Genomic DNA, 17,125 nt, shown 5'->3' with positions numbered 1-17,125 from the left:
ATTTTGTGTCAGGAATCCTTTCAGTCTAACATTTTCTTTGACCTATATATCTATTTCTTCCATAGTATCTTCAATGCCTGAGATCCTTTTTTTGCATCTTTTGTACTCTTGTTTTGCCTCTATAGCTCCTGTTTGAATTGCTAAAATTTTCATTCCAGAATCCCATCTGTTTCTTTATTGCTTCTGTTTCCATTTTTAGATCTTTAACAGTTTTATTTGTTTCTTTCAACTCTCCTCTCCCCCTGCTTTCTTTAAGGGATTTATTTATTCCCTCCAATTGTTTTCATTTTCCTGGATTTCTTTAAGGGATTTATTCATTTCATACAGATGGTTTTAATGTCCTTGTCTTGTGCTTCAGCTATTCTTGAATATTCAGGACCTACTGTGACCTCTATAACTGGCACCTAATGGAGACATATTGCCCTAGTTATTACTGTGTTCTTATGCTGGTATTTAGGCATCTAGCTTTGGGATGATTATAGGTCTAGGAGGTGCTGAGTTCTGGTTTTGTCTTTGTTGATTGGCTGTTTAGTTCCTTGGTTTCTGCTTGCTCTCTGGATTTTCAGAGTGTGTTGGCTATATATTGCCTGTTTTATTGACTTGTTTAGCTGGTATGTTTAAGGAGAATGCTTGCTAGTTGGAGGCTGGGGAAAGGAGAGGTCCAAGGACATCATCTTTTGTACTGTTAGGGGCAACCCTAAGGATTGGATCTGGGACATCAGAGCAAATGGAGAAAGTCAGCAGACAGCCTGCCTGGTTGTCTGGAAGGCATAGTCCATGGTTATCAGCCCGACTTGGGGGCCAGGACACAGCATGAGATGAGGAGGGGAGGACAGAGTTGGGGTGGTCTGTGGGATCAACATAGATGTGGACAGGGTAGTGGGGGAAGGTGGTTGGGGAGGCTGTAGCTGGTGTTCTGCTCACACTATTAGGAGCAACTCTGAGAGTTTGGTCTAGGAGAACAGAGAGTAGAGAAGGTCTGTGGGTAGCCTGTTGGTTTCTTTCATTTCCTGCTGTGTAAGTTAGAGTCTGTAATTCTCTTCATTTTGCTTCATCTGAATGTGCCTTCATTTTATTTATATTTCCGGAGGCTGTTTAAATAATCCTAGGTTTTAGGTCTTTTAATACTTGAAAAAAATTTTCCACTTCTTTTTGGGTGTGGTTTCTGTTGAAAAGTTCACTTTTGCTCAAGTCATTGTTAGGTTTGCATTGGCCAATAAATGATATTTTCATGTTCATGCATAGATTTCTTTAAGTTTCCTTGGTTTGGAGAGTTTGCTCCATATTTTCTCTCAACAGATTTATGAAAATATCAGCCATAATCTTTTCAAGTTTTTTTTTTCTTTTTTTTTTTTTTAGCTCCACATTGTTTTTCCCTGCCTTGGGCCTTGTTTTCATACACTGCTTGAACTTCTGTTACATGTTGAGAAGGGGAGGGGGAATGGGAAGAATTGTGGGAAGGAGGGAGTGGGAGGGGGCAGTGAGCCAGATAGGTTTAAAAAAAAATGTTAAGTTTTAGAAATCTTTGTTGAGATTTCACTGAGTTTTCTGTAATCTTTGTTCTTTTATTGACCAATATGAATTTTACAGTTTTTGTTTATGATTTTTAGTTGTAAAATTTTCAGATTATTTCCTTGTATCTTTTCTGAGACATTTAATGTTCTGTTTCAAGAGAGTTTGTCGTATCATTTTTATTTTATTTTAACTGAAGTATTCTTATCAAATTATTCAGTAGGATCTTTTGAGATCTGCTGGTCATCTTTTCTCTTTAGAATAAGTATTTTCTTAGTTCTTGGCATGAGAAATTTTAGATTGTGTCATGAACATCTTGAGAAACTAATTTTTATATACATCTTCAGTTTTTTCTTAGAGAATCAACCTGTGTGGTTCAAAACAAATGTCCTTGCCCCTTTGTGGCCGTTGGCTCATGTAGTTTTCTGAGTACCATTGGAACTCTGCTCTGCCCTGCTGGGGCCATCCTAAGAGTAATCCCAGCTAACAGTTAAATCCTCTGAGCGAATGTTTTGTTTTTGTTTTGGGGCATGACTTACTAGGAGTTATGCCAGGGAATACTAAACATATCGACAGAAGCTTTCTGTAGCCTGCTCTTTTGCTGAGTGCTTTCTGTTGCTTGGTGAGGCGGGTGTGGGGTTTTAAGCAGTAGTAGAGAAAATATTACCAGCAATAAAGAATTAGTCACAAAATATAAATTATTTTAAACTACAAAATATTTGAGGTGAACTGATTCATCCATAGACTTTGCCTGTCTTTTCTGTCCTTGTGAATTCTTTTTGCCTATCATTTCGTCCGTAAACTACATACATGCGTGCATTTGTGCGCATGCGTGCATGACAGGTTGGCTGACTAACAAGTCCTAGTACTGGGATTACAAGTGTGCACCATCCACCACCATGCCTATCTTTTCACATAGGCATGTGGATTTCACATAGGTTGCTGTGGATTGAACTTCTGTGTATATGATTGTGACAAGCACTTTATCAACTGAGCTATTTCCCTAGGCCCCTTTGTACCTAAATGAATCTTGTGCCATTAGTTGGTTGTTTCTAGTTCTTAAAATAGAGATTAGTTTTGAGATTAGTTTTTCAAAGATAGTTCTTAAATCTTCATGCATTAGAATCAACTGCTGTGTTTATTATAACTCTCCTAAACTATGTGCCTTTTCCCTTACAAATCTCACTTTATTCATTTTGTACTTGTTCTTTCTGTTCCTTACTCACTGTCAGCTTTGAGATATTTCCTGTTACCTAAAGCCGTTTGGTTAGTCATGTAGGTAAAGCAGATTCAGTGTAATTGTTAAGTCTAGCCTATGGATATGCATTACTTAATTTGGATTCTTTAAAATTTTTTTTAGTATTTATGTGTATGGGGGTGGGGTATCTGTACATAAATATAAATTCCCGCAAAGGTCAGAGGTGTGAGAGCCTCCTGGGTTGGGGTTACAGGCAGTTGTAAGCTGCCTGATGTCGGTGCTGGGAATTGAACTTAGGTCCTCTGGAAGAGCAATATATGCTCTTAAACACTGAGTCATCTTCTCAGCCCCCTGATTTGAATTCCTGATTCTGTTAGTATCCAAAGATTAAAGGGCTAGCTAGTTAAAATACTAGGAATAAAATATTTATGTGCTTTTGTGTCTGCTTGTATAAATTGGGGGATAAGAATTCCGTTTTTTCTTTTAATTAATTAACCTATTTACCTTAAATACCAATACAGTGCCCCCCCCCCCACTCCTCCATCTATTCCTTTTTCCCTTTCTCTTCAGAAAAAGGCCTCGCATAGATATCAACCAGCCTTGGCATATCAAGTTGCAATAAGATTAGGTACATCTTCTATTTGGGTTAGACCAGGACTCCTATTAGGAGGAGTGGGTGTCAAAGTCAGGCAACAGAGAAAGCCTTTGCTTCTCCTGTTATTAGTCCCACCAGGAGACCGAGCTTCGTAACTGTTACATATGTGTAGAAGACTTAGATCAGTGCCATGTATGCTCCTTGGTTAGTATGTCAGTCTCTCTGGGCCCCTGTGGGTCCTACAATCCTTCCTCCTGTCTTCCCTAAGATTCCCAGAGCTCCATCTATATTTGGCTGTGGGACGCAGCATCTGTTCACATCAGTTGCTGGTGAAGTCAACTCTGATGAGAGTTATGTTAGGCTCCTGCCTGCAAGCATAGCAGAATATCATTGACAGTGTCAGGGCTGGGCTCTCTCTCATGGCATGGGTCTCAAGCTGGACCAGTCATTGGTTGCCCATTCCCTCAACATCTGCTCCATCTTTACACCTGAATATCTTGTAGGCAATACAGATTGTAGGTTGAAGGTTGTGTGGCTACGTTGGTGTCATAGTCTCTCCATTGGAAGTCTTGCCTGGTTAAAGGAGATGAGCAGATTCAGGCTTCATATCCCCTGCTGGAGTCTTAGCTAGGGTCACCCTCCTAGATTCCTGGGAGTTCCATTGCCTTAGGCTTCTAGATCGTCTCAGGAGTGCCCCCACCCCCATTCAGTTGTCTGTTCTAGTCTTCTCTCACTCAGTCCTCCTGCCACTTGCTCCGTCCTGTTCCACGACCCTCTTCCCACAGTTTCCTCCACCTCTACCCCATCCATCCACAGTGTCTATTCTATTTCCTCTTCTCAAGGGAGATTCACATGTCCTCCCTTGAGCTCTCCTTGTAACCTAGCTTCTTTGGAAACAATTTACTCCTAATAGGACTATTTACATCTATTAGATGAATAAATATTTTCAAGTTGTTAGAATAGTATTTGTACATAGAAAGTACTTAATTTTTAGGTATTGTGATTTTGCTTACTTTTGATCTCTCAAAACTTTGTACATAGTTAACTTGTATTTTTTTTTTTAACCTTTTCCTGTGAGATTACAAGTTCTATGAAAGGAGGCCTGATGTGCTCTACAGCTTTTGTAGCTTGCAGTGGTTGTTTCATGATAGAGGGGAATAGAATAATGTATAAGATAGAAGAAAATGACAAATTCTGTAATGATTGTTTTGAGAGACTTTACATAATGTAAATTATAACTTAAGGTAATTTACCACTGTCTGTGTTGTATTTCAGGAATTCTAATGAACTGACCAGCACCATTTGACCAGTTGGAGTGAATTCTCAGAAATGAGCATAGTGCTTTTAGAGCCACCATGTAACAGACGGATTGACTGCAAGCTCATCATTTCTTCATGCCAAGACTCTTTGACTGGGTAGGGTCTTTGTCTTTTTATCTTTGATCTGGATTGCTGGCGAGGAGAAGGAGTTGATGTAGTGTTTTATTTAAGCCTGAGTCACCATGAGTAGTAGTTTAGGAAAAGAAAAAGACTCTAAAGAGAAAGATCCCAAAGTACCATCAGCCAAGGAAAGAGAAAAAGAGGCAAAAGCCTCCGGAGGTTTTGGGAAAGAAAGCAAAGAAAAAGAACCTAAAACCAAAGGGAAAGATGCCAAAGATGGGAAGAAGGAGTCCAGTGCTGCCCAGCCAGGTGTGGCCTTTTCAGTCGACAATACCATCAAACGGCCAAATCCAGCCCCCGGGGCTAGAAAAAAGTCCAGCAATGCTGAGGTCATTAAGGAGCTTAACAAATGCCGGGAGGAGAGCTCAATGCGCTTGGACTTGTCCAAGAGGTCTATCCATATACTGCCAACATCAGTCAAAGAGCTGACTCAACTCACAGAACTTTATTTATACAGTAACAAATTGCAATCCCTCCCAGCAGAGGTGGGCTGTCTAGTCAATCTCATGACACTGGCTCTCAGTGAGAACTCACTCACCAGTTTGCCTGACTCTCTTGATAACTTGAAGAAGCTGCGGATGCTTGATTTACGGCATAATAAACTGAGAGAAATTCCTTCAGTGGTGTATAAGCTAGACTCTCTGACCACTCTCTATCTTCGCTTTAACCGCATAACTACTGTGGAGAAGAACATCAGCAACCTGCCGAGGCTCAGCATGCTCAGCATCCGAGAGAACAAGATCAAGCAGCTGCCCGCGGAGATTGGTGAGCACGGGTGTTCTGTGGGAGTCGTTAACTAAGCAATGGCCTGAGTGTTCCCCAAGTCAGAAACTTCTCAACTGTTGCAAAACATCTTATTTCTATATTTTTTCTTATTTACAGTTTGTTAAATATGAGTAGATAAGAAATCATTTTATTAAGTGAGTTTCAAAATAGATATAATTAGACTTTTGTTAGACAACTGAGTCTACTTTTTCATTGGAAAAAGAATATAAAAGAGGTTTGCCTAATTTTTTAGTTATTTTAATGCTTGTTTTTATTAAGCATCTTCATAGATACATTTTATGTTAGCCATGTTGGGTCAACTTTCCTAGTCTGACTCTTGCTTTGTATGAAAATTGTCTGTTTAAAGTAACATCACTTTCGCCTGATTGCCATGGTCAGTTGTCACCTTATAGCTTTCTGAAGGGACACTGCCACGGGAAAGTAGTTCCCTCAGACTAGAGTATAGCAGCTGGGCACCATGTGTGCATTACCCAGGAAGCCCCGTTCTCGCAGGATTACTGGAGCACAAGGTTTGGGTGCATCCTGACCAGCATAGCCTCAGAAACAACTACAACAAGCAAACAAAATCCAGGATAGAAAGGCAGAAGAAAGACCTATAATACATACATACATTGCTGCTGGCAGTTTGGTACATTTCACTCTAGTCATATGCATTATACTAAAACAAAGGAAGAACTTGGTAATGGGAGGAAAGGAACAGAGATGTGCAAACAGATCAGTAAAAAGAAATCAACTCTCTGATCCTTTTGGGATAAATTTGGACATTTTTTTTTTTAAATTGTGGGATATATTTCTGAACCATTTGTAATGTATTGACTCAACAGGTTTTGAGAAATTTAAAAAGATAATGTCTTTGAACCCTTTTGATAAGATTTTTAAAATAATCAAAATAAGAAATTTGGGAACATCAGAATTTTTCATGTTATAGGCAGCCTGTTTGCTTTTGAATAACCAAAGATGAATATTTTGTTGACTGAAGAATTGTCTTACAATAGGTGGTACAGAAAACTTGCATACTGGGTTTTACAGCTTCTTGGTGTTTAACATTAAAATATTACAGTTAAGGTTTAGACATGTTCTATTATATTTCACTCTCCACACTTAAAAATTGATTTTGTCTTAAGTGGCTTCCAGCCCTAATCAGAGAAGTGTATCCTTACAGTGTACATAGGAGCTGTTTTAGTGCTCTGTTACAGTGAAGAGACACAGTGGTCATGGCACCTCAGCATAATAGCTGAGAGTTCTACTTCTTAGAATGTAGGACATAGAGACAGACTCTGGGTTTGATGTGGGCTTCTGAAACCTAATAGCCCATCTCTACTTCTTCCAACAAAGCCACACCTCCTAATTCTTTAAACTAGTGCCATTCCCTGGTGACCACACATTTAAATCTCAGCCCTCAGAGACCATTCTGATTCAAACTACCACAGGAACCTACAGAGACTTCATGTTTGCCCAAGGATACAGAAAACGAGTGTTGGATGGTAGGCTTACCCCCCTCCCCCAAATAAATCACTCTAGCATCCTTCTTAAGGCTCAGTGAACATAGAAATGGGGTTAGGAGGTCTGTAAGAAGCAGACGACAGGGGAAGGGAAAGCCATTCCCTGGATTGGATACAGCTGCTATAACTAAATCAACTATAGTTTCCTGCACTGGATCCACACAAGGCCATACTGTCAACATTTGGTCACAGAAGCAGGTGGGGTTCACAGGGCTCCAACAGATCCTGGGAAAGGAGAAATCACTGTCTTTGTTGTGAGCCCTTTGCTCCATCCACCAGGCTCCAGTGACTAGTTCCAACGCCATGGTCACACAGATGGCCCTGGGTATTCTTTTTGGGTCACAAAGCAAACCAAATAGACAAAGCTGAATGAAAGACTTGTGGGAAAGGGGAGGATGGGCAGGGCGGTAAGGACAGAGAAGAGTGGTCAGTATACAGAGAGTACGTCTGCCAAACTAACATGCCATAATAAAAAAGAAAAAATAATTTTCTTAAATATATTTAGACAATCCAATATAGATTTTTCTCAAGTAATGTGCATACATGAGATGACTCACTCCTGAGCTATTAAAATAGTCTCAGAAAAAAAAAATCTGTGGGTGGAAATGCTTTATTCCATGTCTCCTATAGAAAGTAGTTGTTGAGTGACTTGCTTCAGTCAGAGTTTGATTTGTGCGTATAGCTCATTGTCCATTGTTGACAGAAGCTTAGTCTTTTATAAAAAGTCATACTGATTTTTTTTCTCTAGAAATGTTAGCATTCTGTCTAAACTCCACCTCCACAGTTACTTGGCACCAGCCAGGTAGGCCTGACCCACTATAAAAGGGGCTGCTTGCCCCCTCCTCCCTCTCTTGTTCCTTTATTACTCTCTTGGGCTTTTGCTCCCTTGCTCTTTCCTCCCCTGCCCCTTCCCATTCCCTGCCCCTCTCTTTCCACATGTTCATGGCTGGCTTCTTAATCCGCCCCCCATCTCTACCACCCTCTTTACTCCCCTTCCTATGCCCTGGGTGTTTTGACTCAGGGTATACGGCGTTGTCTGCTGATTTTTGCAGTCATTATCAAGAAATATAAAACATTTTCTATCTACATCCTCATTGTTTGGTGTTTGTGTTATATAGGGTCCCCACAACTTGACCAATTCACAAGTTTTCTCTTAGGACTTGCTTCCATAGTATTACTTGGAAATGAAGAAATACATTTTCAATCTGGGCATGATGTTATACATCTGCAAGCTCAGTGTTTAGGAGGCAGTGCCTGTTGGAGGTTGAGGCGGTATAGTAGACCTTATCTCAAAACCAAGCAAAAGTAGACTATTGTGTAGTAATGAGAAGCTGGGGAGGGTGAGCACATGGCTTGCAGCAGTTTACTGTAGGGTGCAGGGTCAGAAGAACTAAGAGCAGCCACAGGCACTGAGTGAGCCTGGAGCTCAGCACTGGCTTTTGTCTATTAATAGGCAGGCACCACAGCCATTTGTCCCAGGTTTCTTTTGGACCTGACACTTTTCTCAGTTTTACTCTTGAAATGGATTCTTTATTGTACAAAGAGTAGTCAAGAACTCCTGTTTTTCCTGTTTCCAGAGAGAAATAGGAAATATTAGCTGTTCCATTAATTTTCTCATTGATTGCTTTGTGTTCCCAGTTAAAAACAGGGTTTTTAACCATTATTTACTAGAGATATTTTAAAGTGGACAGAATTAGATGTCAGGTTGAATAATTATAGTTGAGGATGCTCTGCACAGTGAAATTTTACAAGATTTTATTTTTCTAGGAAGGCCATGATTATTATGCTTTGAAATCAGAGATAAATGCCATTGTTTATGATTTCTTTTCTCTCATTAAATGTTTGGTTTAGAATTTTTTGAAGTAATTAATTAAATTATAATTTTCAAAAAAATATTCTCTAAAACAGTTTTATGATAATGTTTATAAAAGTACTTTTGTATTCAGTAAAATGTTACATATTTATTAGTATACAATTTCAAAGAGCTTTTTTTTTTTTGCCAGTAGAATGATCTAATTGTTAAAGGGTACACTTTAAGACTCAGATCATTTCCCTCATTTAAAAGCAATTCTCATAGGATTGAGGAGTTAGCCACTAGTGATTAATGCTATTAAGAAGGCATGATGGGACTGGATTGTGATTCCAATGCAGAGGAGGCAAAGAAGTGTAGATCTCCAGGGCCTAGTGAGCAGCCAGCCTAGTCAAACAGGTCCCAGAGAGAAATCTGCCTTAAAGAAGACAAGGTGGGTGGCACCTGAGGAGAAATGACACCAAAGTTGTCCTTTGGCCTCCATCTTCCCTACTCCCAAACCAAACCAAACCACACCAAACCAGACCAGACCAGACCAGACCAGACCAACAGCCTTCATATGGGTATGTGAGAAAGTAAAGTCAGTAATATTTTTTTTACCCGTTTGACATAACACTTATTGAAGACAGTCAATTCATAGTACTTGGCAGTGTTATAGTTTATCTGAGTCAATTGGTATATAATCAATATGCAATAAATGTGATCAGTTATCCATAATAATAAAAACAAACAGATTCAGTGGTTTTTAAAAATTAAAAATTGAATGAATTTAGTATAGATTAACTGTTTCTGATTTGCAATCTTTCTTTGCTAAATGTTAGGCCTTTAATATGTATGACATATGGCTTGAGGGCTGGAGGGCTCAGCAGTTAAAGGCTAGGCTCACCACCAAAATAATAATAATAATATAGTAATACATAAGGCTTGAATAGAATTTATTTGAAACTCAGTATTTGCTCCCCCCCCTCACTATTTTTGGCATTTTATATTTCAGCACTTTTAGTATTTTAGTATCATTTTAATATTTTGGTGTTATAATAATATATTAGTGTTATTTTCAATATTACCTTAAATAGTAAGCTTTAATCCCTGAAAGCTTTAAAATTATTTTAGTTTTTCCAGGAGCAATAGAATTGCTTTTATCCAGACATTATTTACTAAAAATCTCATTTGAGTGTTTTTTTTTTATTCGATATATTTTTTTTATTTACATTTCAAATGATTTCCCCTTTTCTAGCCCCCCACTCCCCGAAAGTCCCATAAGCCCCATAAGCCCCTTTCTCTTCCCCTGTCCTCCCACCCACCCCTTCCCACTTCCCCGTTCTGGTTTTGCTGAATACTGCTTCACTGAGTCTTTCCAGAACAAGGGGCCACTCCTCCTTTCTTCTTGTACCTCATTTGATGTGTGGATTATGTTTTGGGTATTCCAGTTTTCTCACCGGTAGGATTTGCTGAAGGAGGCAGAGGCAGGAGGATCACAAGTTCGAGGCCAGCCTGGGCTACACATTTGAGTGTTTTTTAAACAAATGCCAATACAGGAACAGGAGATCAGTAAGAAAATTAGGGAGGAGGAAGTGAGCTGTTCCAGATTATCAGGTCTTTTACCAAACAATAAATATCTGGAGGATAGACCCGCTCGCTCTTCCACTCCTCCGTCTTCAGAGAGGTAATAAGAGAAGTAGAAGCAGGGTGTGAGCCAGAGAAGCATTAAGATCCCAGTCTCTGTGTGCCTGGAGTAAGAGGGAGACATCAGTCATACACACCCTTAGAGCATGTTACCCAGGGACAGGGCTGCAGTCCTTGCTGTTCTTGTCCCTTCTTATACAGGCACTTGCTTAGAGGAGCCCACAGACCAAGTCTTTAAAGGGGTGGGGAGGGAGCGTTTGTCAGATTACTCTATTTCTCTAAGTCTACTGGTTGGTTGATCCTATTTAATAATATTTCAAACCTTTTTTTTTAGTCTGTGTATTACATTTGGGTGAAATTTTTGTTCCATATTTTCTTTGTGTCTTATGGGGCTCTTTTCTTGGGGAAACTCATTATTAGTAAGTCATTTCAGTATTCTTGTCTCACTGTTATTTCTTGCTTTTGTTTCTTTTCTTCATCAGAGACCATACTTTCTATTATTTGGATGCTGGGTTACATTTAAATTGGATTCAGAGCATTGTTACAGCATTGTTGGATCTAGATTTTGTTGGATTACTTAAATACTGAAAATACAGTTTAGCATACAGTTCAGTTACTTGGGAATCAGTTTGATTCTTTGTGTTTTTCTTTTAAGCTTTGGTTACAATTGTTCTTTTGTTAGATCTAAGTTATTCCCAATTTGCCTTTCTCAGGACTCTTCCTGATATACTGTATTTTATAAGGGCTTTTCTAAATGGCAGATATTAGATTGTTCCCAGCCTTGCACCACAACTATTGGGAATTATTGGGTTGCTTTTGTCTCTTTGCTACCATTCCTCTTTGCTTTCTATATGCTGATCTGAGTGTAGGCAAATTCTAGGTGGGACTTCCTTTCAGGTTGCGTGAATCTTATACTGCTATGCGATTGTCTCTTACACTCTGCCTTAAAGCAACTTGGTAGGCACTTTAGTTGTCTTGACTAGTCTTTTCTTAGTTGTATCACTCTTGGGCAGTAACTTGGCAAACAAGATTCATACAGTTTCCTTGGTCTTGGAGATGTTTAGCTCTTGTCTAGTGCCCTAGGCACCATTTTCCTATATATATTGTGTTCATTTTCTAGTTCATTGTAGCCATTGTGGTTCATACTGACTTCTAGTCATTGCTGATTCTGTGGTCTGAGTGAATTATGTGTGATGATTATGGATGAATTCTCTTATAACCCTCTTGTACGTGTTAACAGTTTGTTTTACACCATAGTTAAATATCCTTCAAGTCATTGTAATCTTGGAGAGATTTAGATTCAGCTCTTAGGTGTTTTGTTTGGTTGTGCCCTTAAAAACCTAATAAACACCCTGTACGCTTAAACTGTGATTTTTTTTCCTCCCTCTCTTCTGTTTTATAGCTCTTTTGATACTCTGTTTCCTAATCCTTCTAATTTGGCAGGGCTAAAGTTCCAGACTGTTTGGTGTGATACCATAGTAAGTCTGATCTGCTCTTTTTGCTTTCAAACTTTTGTTTTCTTTTCAGGCTTCTCATAATCTCCTCTCACACATACTTATACATACACATACTTCAAATTTTGGGATTCCATTCTTTGTGATTTTTTTTTTCCCTTTCTGCTACTAAAGTTCTAGTTGCTTTAATAGTTCTGAACCTTGTCCTCTGGCTTCTCAGACTAATAGAAAGAACTCTGTGTGTTTGATAAGTTTATTTTCCACAAACATATTTATGAGAAATGTCATAATAAAAAAATGAGGATTTTATATAATTCCTATATTAATTATCTCTTATATAATAAAGCATAACTCTTAAAACAGTAATAATATGTTCATCAGGTAGAACTATTTTCAGTGGACTTCTAAGTCAAGATTCTTTTTCCCTGGGTCTCTCATCAGGCTGTTAGCCAAAGTTTTGGGTGGTGTTGAAGGCTCACCTGAGATAAGTTCCACACCTAAGTTCAAAGTGTCATCCTCAGGGGCAGCTGACAGTGGGACCTTGCTTCATCAAGGATAACAGCGTTGAGAAATCAGAAGAGTATAGCAAGGCAGCAGCCACAGTCTTTTGTAATGTAATCAGAAATATCACATGTCATGTCTTGTTTAACATATTTTGCAGCTCAGGCCACTGAAAGGAAAGGGGCTAATTATTTAATCAGTATATGTATTTATCCTGAAGGAGGAGTCACTGTGAGCTTTTTTAGAAATCTTATTAAAGTTCTCTGCTTTTAGGGGTTGAATTCTTTCTACCTCTCTCAGTAGCTCTTATAGCTACTGTGATTGGTACCTAGTTGGAATAACTTAACCTAGACTCTAAGGTTTCCTACTTTCTTGCAGAACCTCCATTTAAATATATGAGAAAATGAGCTTTTGGAACAATTTTCTCACCATTTGTTTCAAAGCCTTAATTTATATTTCATTATTTGGTCAAAATGGTTCATATTCCTTAGTTGATACTTAGTATATGCCAGATTTCCCCCCCTTTCCCTCTCCCATGTCTTAAGTTCTTTTTTTAAAAAGATTTATTTTATATATATGAGTATGCCTTAAGTTCTAACATATACATGCTTATTTTTCATCCATTTCTGTGCCCCGTTTTATTTTTACAGTAGTTATATCCTATTCTTTTGAGTCCTGATCCTATGCTCTCTCTAGTGTAAGTTTCTAAATGTGGATACTTGCTTTCTTTACTGCTGACTTTCAGTAGGTACACAATTAGTTTTTCTTTAAAAAACAAGTTAGTCAAGTCACAGAGTTAAAGATCATTAACTAGTTGGCTGTGTTGGCACATCAGACTTGGGTTTTAAGGGTTTGAGGCCCACCTGGCACTGCATAAAAAGATCCTAAATAAAAGCAAACAAACCTGAAGAAATCTTTACCATAAATGGCCTTGAAGATCCAGAAGAATGGCTCTTAATGCTGAAATTTTATAAGCAAGCAATAAAGGGCCAATTTGGAATACAGATCCTCTTTAGCGCCCTTTAATAATTTATATATAGTCTTACTAATTTCCAGTTTCAAAGGAACACCCATTTGGTGTATTGTATTGTAGTCTGTTCTTCAGCATCCCGTGTAGAACCCAGAAAAGAGAATACATGATTGTTTGAATTAATGCCCAGGTAATAATAGTTTATCTTCTGTTAAGTTTTAGAAATATATGCATGATTGTATAATAGTCATTAAACTTGTTACTTGAATGGTCATGTATAAATGTGTGTGTGTTTTAATTATATTAAAGTTAAAGACAATGAGTGTTGAAGCAGCATTATTTAATACTTTAGGAAACTTCTGTAGAATAAAATATACTGTAGGATAAAATATGTTTTCACTAAATTAAGTTGAAGATTATTCATTTCTGCACGTTTTACAAACCAAACCCTCATGCAGTTTTCTGCCATAGTTTAGATTAAATGTTCAAAGCGAAGAATTGAGGCAATGCTTTTGTTTATCTTTTTATCAAAGAATATTTACAGAAGCTTGCACCTGCCACTAACATACAGTGCACAAATGTTTGCAAACCATGTAATCAGAGTTTCAGTTAAACACAACAGCAGTTCCAACCTTTGATGCTGCTCTCTGTCATTACCTCTAACTGCTGTGCCCATGAAGATTGTGTAGCTTGTGGACTTCTACCAATGTACATTAATTTTACGTGATTGTATAGGTAGAAAGTATATATATTAAACACATGCATATATGTTTTTAATGCACATACATATTATATGTACAAATACACATATAATATGCTTTTTTGTGTCTGACCTCTTCTTCTACTGGCATTATTTTTCTGTTGTATAAAGTTAGAGCATGTGTATTTGCATTCCTACCTGACCAACAGTATAAAAACACCAACATTTAATCCTTTTGCTTTTCTTTGGTGGTTCCTAAATAGCTGTTAATACAAATAGTACCCTTATATATTAACACTGATTTTGGTAATCCTATGGACTTGTTTCTATTAAACTTAGCAAATAACAATGAATTTGCTGAACCTGTGATTTATTCCCCAACGTTTACTACTTATTCTTGTGCTCCCTAGGTAGTTTTTGCTCATTTTGTATATTCTAGCCTTTTAAAATCCACTCAGCAAGACTTGCTTTGCTCTTTACTCATAATTATGTGTATATGTTATATGTGTGCTCTTCTAATGTTCAATTCATAATTTGCCACAGTAGATGTTTAAGCATTTTGAGAACTAACACCATCACTTCACTAGCTCCCCCTTAGCTTACCCCTTAATAAAACCACCTTATATCCTGTGAAATCCACTCTCAATTGCACACACCAGAATGTCAAAATCGAAATCACTGATAATCTCTTAATTTAGCTGAGGATTCTTATCCATTGTTACTAGGAATGCAAAATGGTTTGACATTTAGATGTCAGTTAATATATTTAGCTATGTATGCTTCCAGGTATACACCTAAGTGAGTTAAAATTTATGTTCACATTAAAACTTAGACATGAATGTTTTAGTTAGCATCTTTATTGCTAAGAATAGGAAGCAACTGAAATGTCCTTCATTAAGTAAATGATAAACTGTCCATCAGTAGTGGGATACTGCTCAGTGATAGAATGATCTATCAAAGTGCAGAAACCCTCTGAAGAAAAATATAATGTAGTTCTTAGCTTTGTTCTGTTAAGGGGAAACTAGTGTGCACATTCTGTATGTCATCACAGGTGTCAGGACTCATTGGGGAAATGGTTGTTGGCACAGTGTGTGTGTGTGTGTGTGTGTGTGTGTGTGTGTGTGTGTGTGAGAGAGAGAGAGAGAGAGAGAGAGAGAGAGAGAGCTGTTTACATACAGGAGAACCTTCTACAACAAAAAAGGAGTCTGGTTTAAAATGTCATACCTCTTGCTGAGTTTGAAAAATATTACAAAATAGTAATTAGCTTGTATTGAATCACAGCTGCTCCAAAATTAAACATATTCTTTGATCTAACTTGCTAAATGTTGCCCTGTCCATTTTAGATTTGGTGTGCACCTTCCTTTATATTAGTGGAAATTTAATTTACTTGGAGTCGAAACAACTTTTAAGCGCTTACTATTACAAAAGATAGTGACAAGTAACAGTGGTGGTTTGCAACTATAGTCCCAGTGCTTGGTAGGCAGGGGCGGGGGATGGAGAATTTGAGTCTTATGTGAACTACATAAAGAGACTGTGTCAAAGTGGGGAAAGAATGAAGTAACAAAAGTTTTATTCTGAGGTGAAGAATATTAGCATCCAAAATTAATTTTTCTTTCAGTTAAAATGATGCTTTGCACTAAGCACTGTAAAAGATGTCGAAAAGAAATATAGGTATATATTTCTGTCTTCCAAGAGTTTCTCCCGGGGAGAAGGAGGAGGAGGACCAGGAGGGAGAGGAGGAAAGGAGGACTTTTTAGCTGCTGTTAGCTGCTGCTTTCACTTGTGCTGTTTTCTGAGGGGATCTGGAGGAGAGAACCTGGATCCTGGAAAGTGATACTAATTGAGAAGGGAGAAAATGATGCTTCAGATTGAGAACCATTCACCAAGTGTTAGAATGTTAAATAACCATTCTGATTAGTCTTTGTTAATATTAGGCTTAGGTTTCTAACTACATTTAAAGTGCTGGGATTGCAGGTGTGCATCACCAGGTCTGGCTCTCAGTGGTCTTTAATTTGAGGGCTATTGCTTTCTTATTGTAGAGTTTTAGTACATTTAAATTAATATTAGTCAGATTCCAATGAGCACTATACCACTTTGTGACAAGTATGGATGCCTTATAGCAGAAATGCCCCATTTCTTCTGTTTTGCCCTAAAACGCTTCCAATTTTCATGATCTTACTTCTATTAATGTTTTGACCAAACTGATACATATTATATTAATTATGAGTTAAAAAGAAGTTAACTGTTCTTTCTTTGCTACTTTTATGTTGATTAAATTTCTGTATATATTATTTTCCTTTTTTTCTGAATTTTAGTATTTTCTTGTAAATCAGGTCTAGTGGGTACAGGTACCCTCAATTTTTGTTAGTCCTACAGGTCTTTTTTCTCCATTACTTTTGAAGGGTAGTTTTAGTGGTAACAGACCTTTATAGGTGGGCAATCCCCCTGCCCTGCCTATGTTTTAATATTTTACTCTATTGTTGTCTTTGCATGGTTTCTGAAGAAATATATAATGCAGTTCTTAGGTTTGTTTTTCTGTATGTAGATTGTTTTCCCTTTTCTTTCAAGACAAAAATTTACTTACTCTTCCTTCTATGATAATCTGTTCAATAAAAGCTGTTTATATTTATATATACATACATACACACACACACACACACACAAAGATACACAGGAAGTACTTTTTTGGGGCAGGAGGAATCCAGATAATTCCTACCATGTTAGAAAAATAAAGTTCCCTTATTGTATTATCATGTTCCTTTAAAGCAGAGGCTGCAGAATCTTTGACTTACATATTTAAAAAAGGTTCATGCAAAAATCTGTCTGTACATTCAGGAACAATAATATTCCTGGGTCAGTTTCCTCATGCAAAGAAGCCTTAATTTTCTAAGATCTAATTAAGTCATATGAACTAATATTGACCACTTATTTTACCAAAGTGTTAATAATTAGAGAGGGGTAGCAGTCAAGTAGCTAAGCTGTACTTGTCTTAGTATATCTATTGCTCAATATTTCTTCCATGTATTAGAACT

The 17,125-nt window shown here is 37.7% G+C and overlaps 1 protein-coding gene across 4 annotated transcripts in view; it reads left to right on the top strand.

The window, feature by feature from the left end:
• Shoc2 (SHOC2 leucine rich repeat scaffold protein) overlaps positions 1–17,125 on the top strand; it is an 84,954-nt gene that overhangs the window by 35,773 nt on the left and 32,056 nt on the right. For all 4 annotated transcript variants that reach the window (XM_052183615.1, XM_052183633.1, XM_052183624.1 and 1 more), the window contains exon 2: positions 4,581–5,509. In XM_052183615.1, the coding sequence (XP_052039575.1) occupies positions 4,807–5,509 (703 nt within the window). In that variant the 5' untranslated portion in view covers positions 4,581–4,806. The remainder of the gene's footprint in view (positions 1–4,580; positions 5,510–17,125) is intronic.

Source organism: Apodemus sylvaticus, chromosome 1 (assembly GCF_947179515.1).
Source record: "Apodemus sylvaticus chromosome 1, mApoSyl1.1, whole genome shotgun sequence".
Lineage (NCBI taxonomy): Eukaryota > Metazoa > Chordata > Mammalia > Rodentia > Muridae > Apodemus > Apodemus sylvaticus.
The sequence above is the reverse complement of the archived record's forward strand: the minus strand, read 5'-3'. Positions and strand labels throughout refer to the sequence as shown.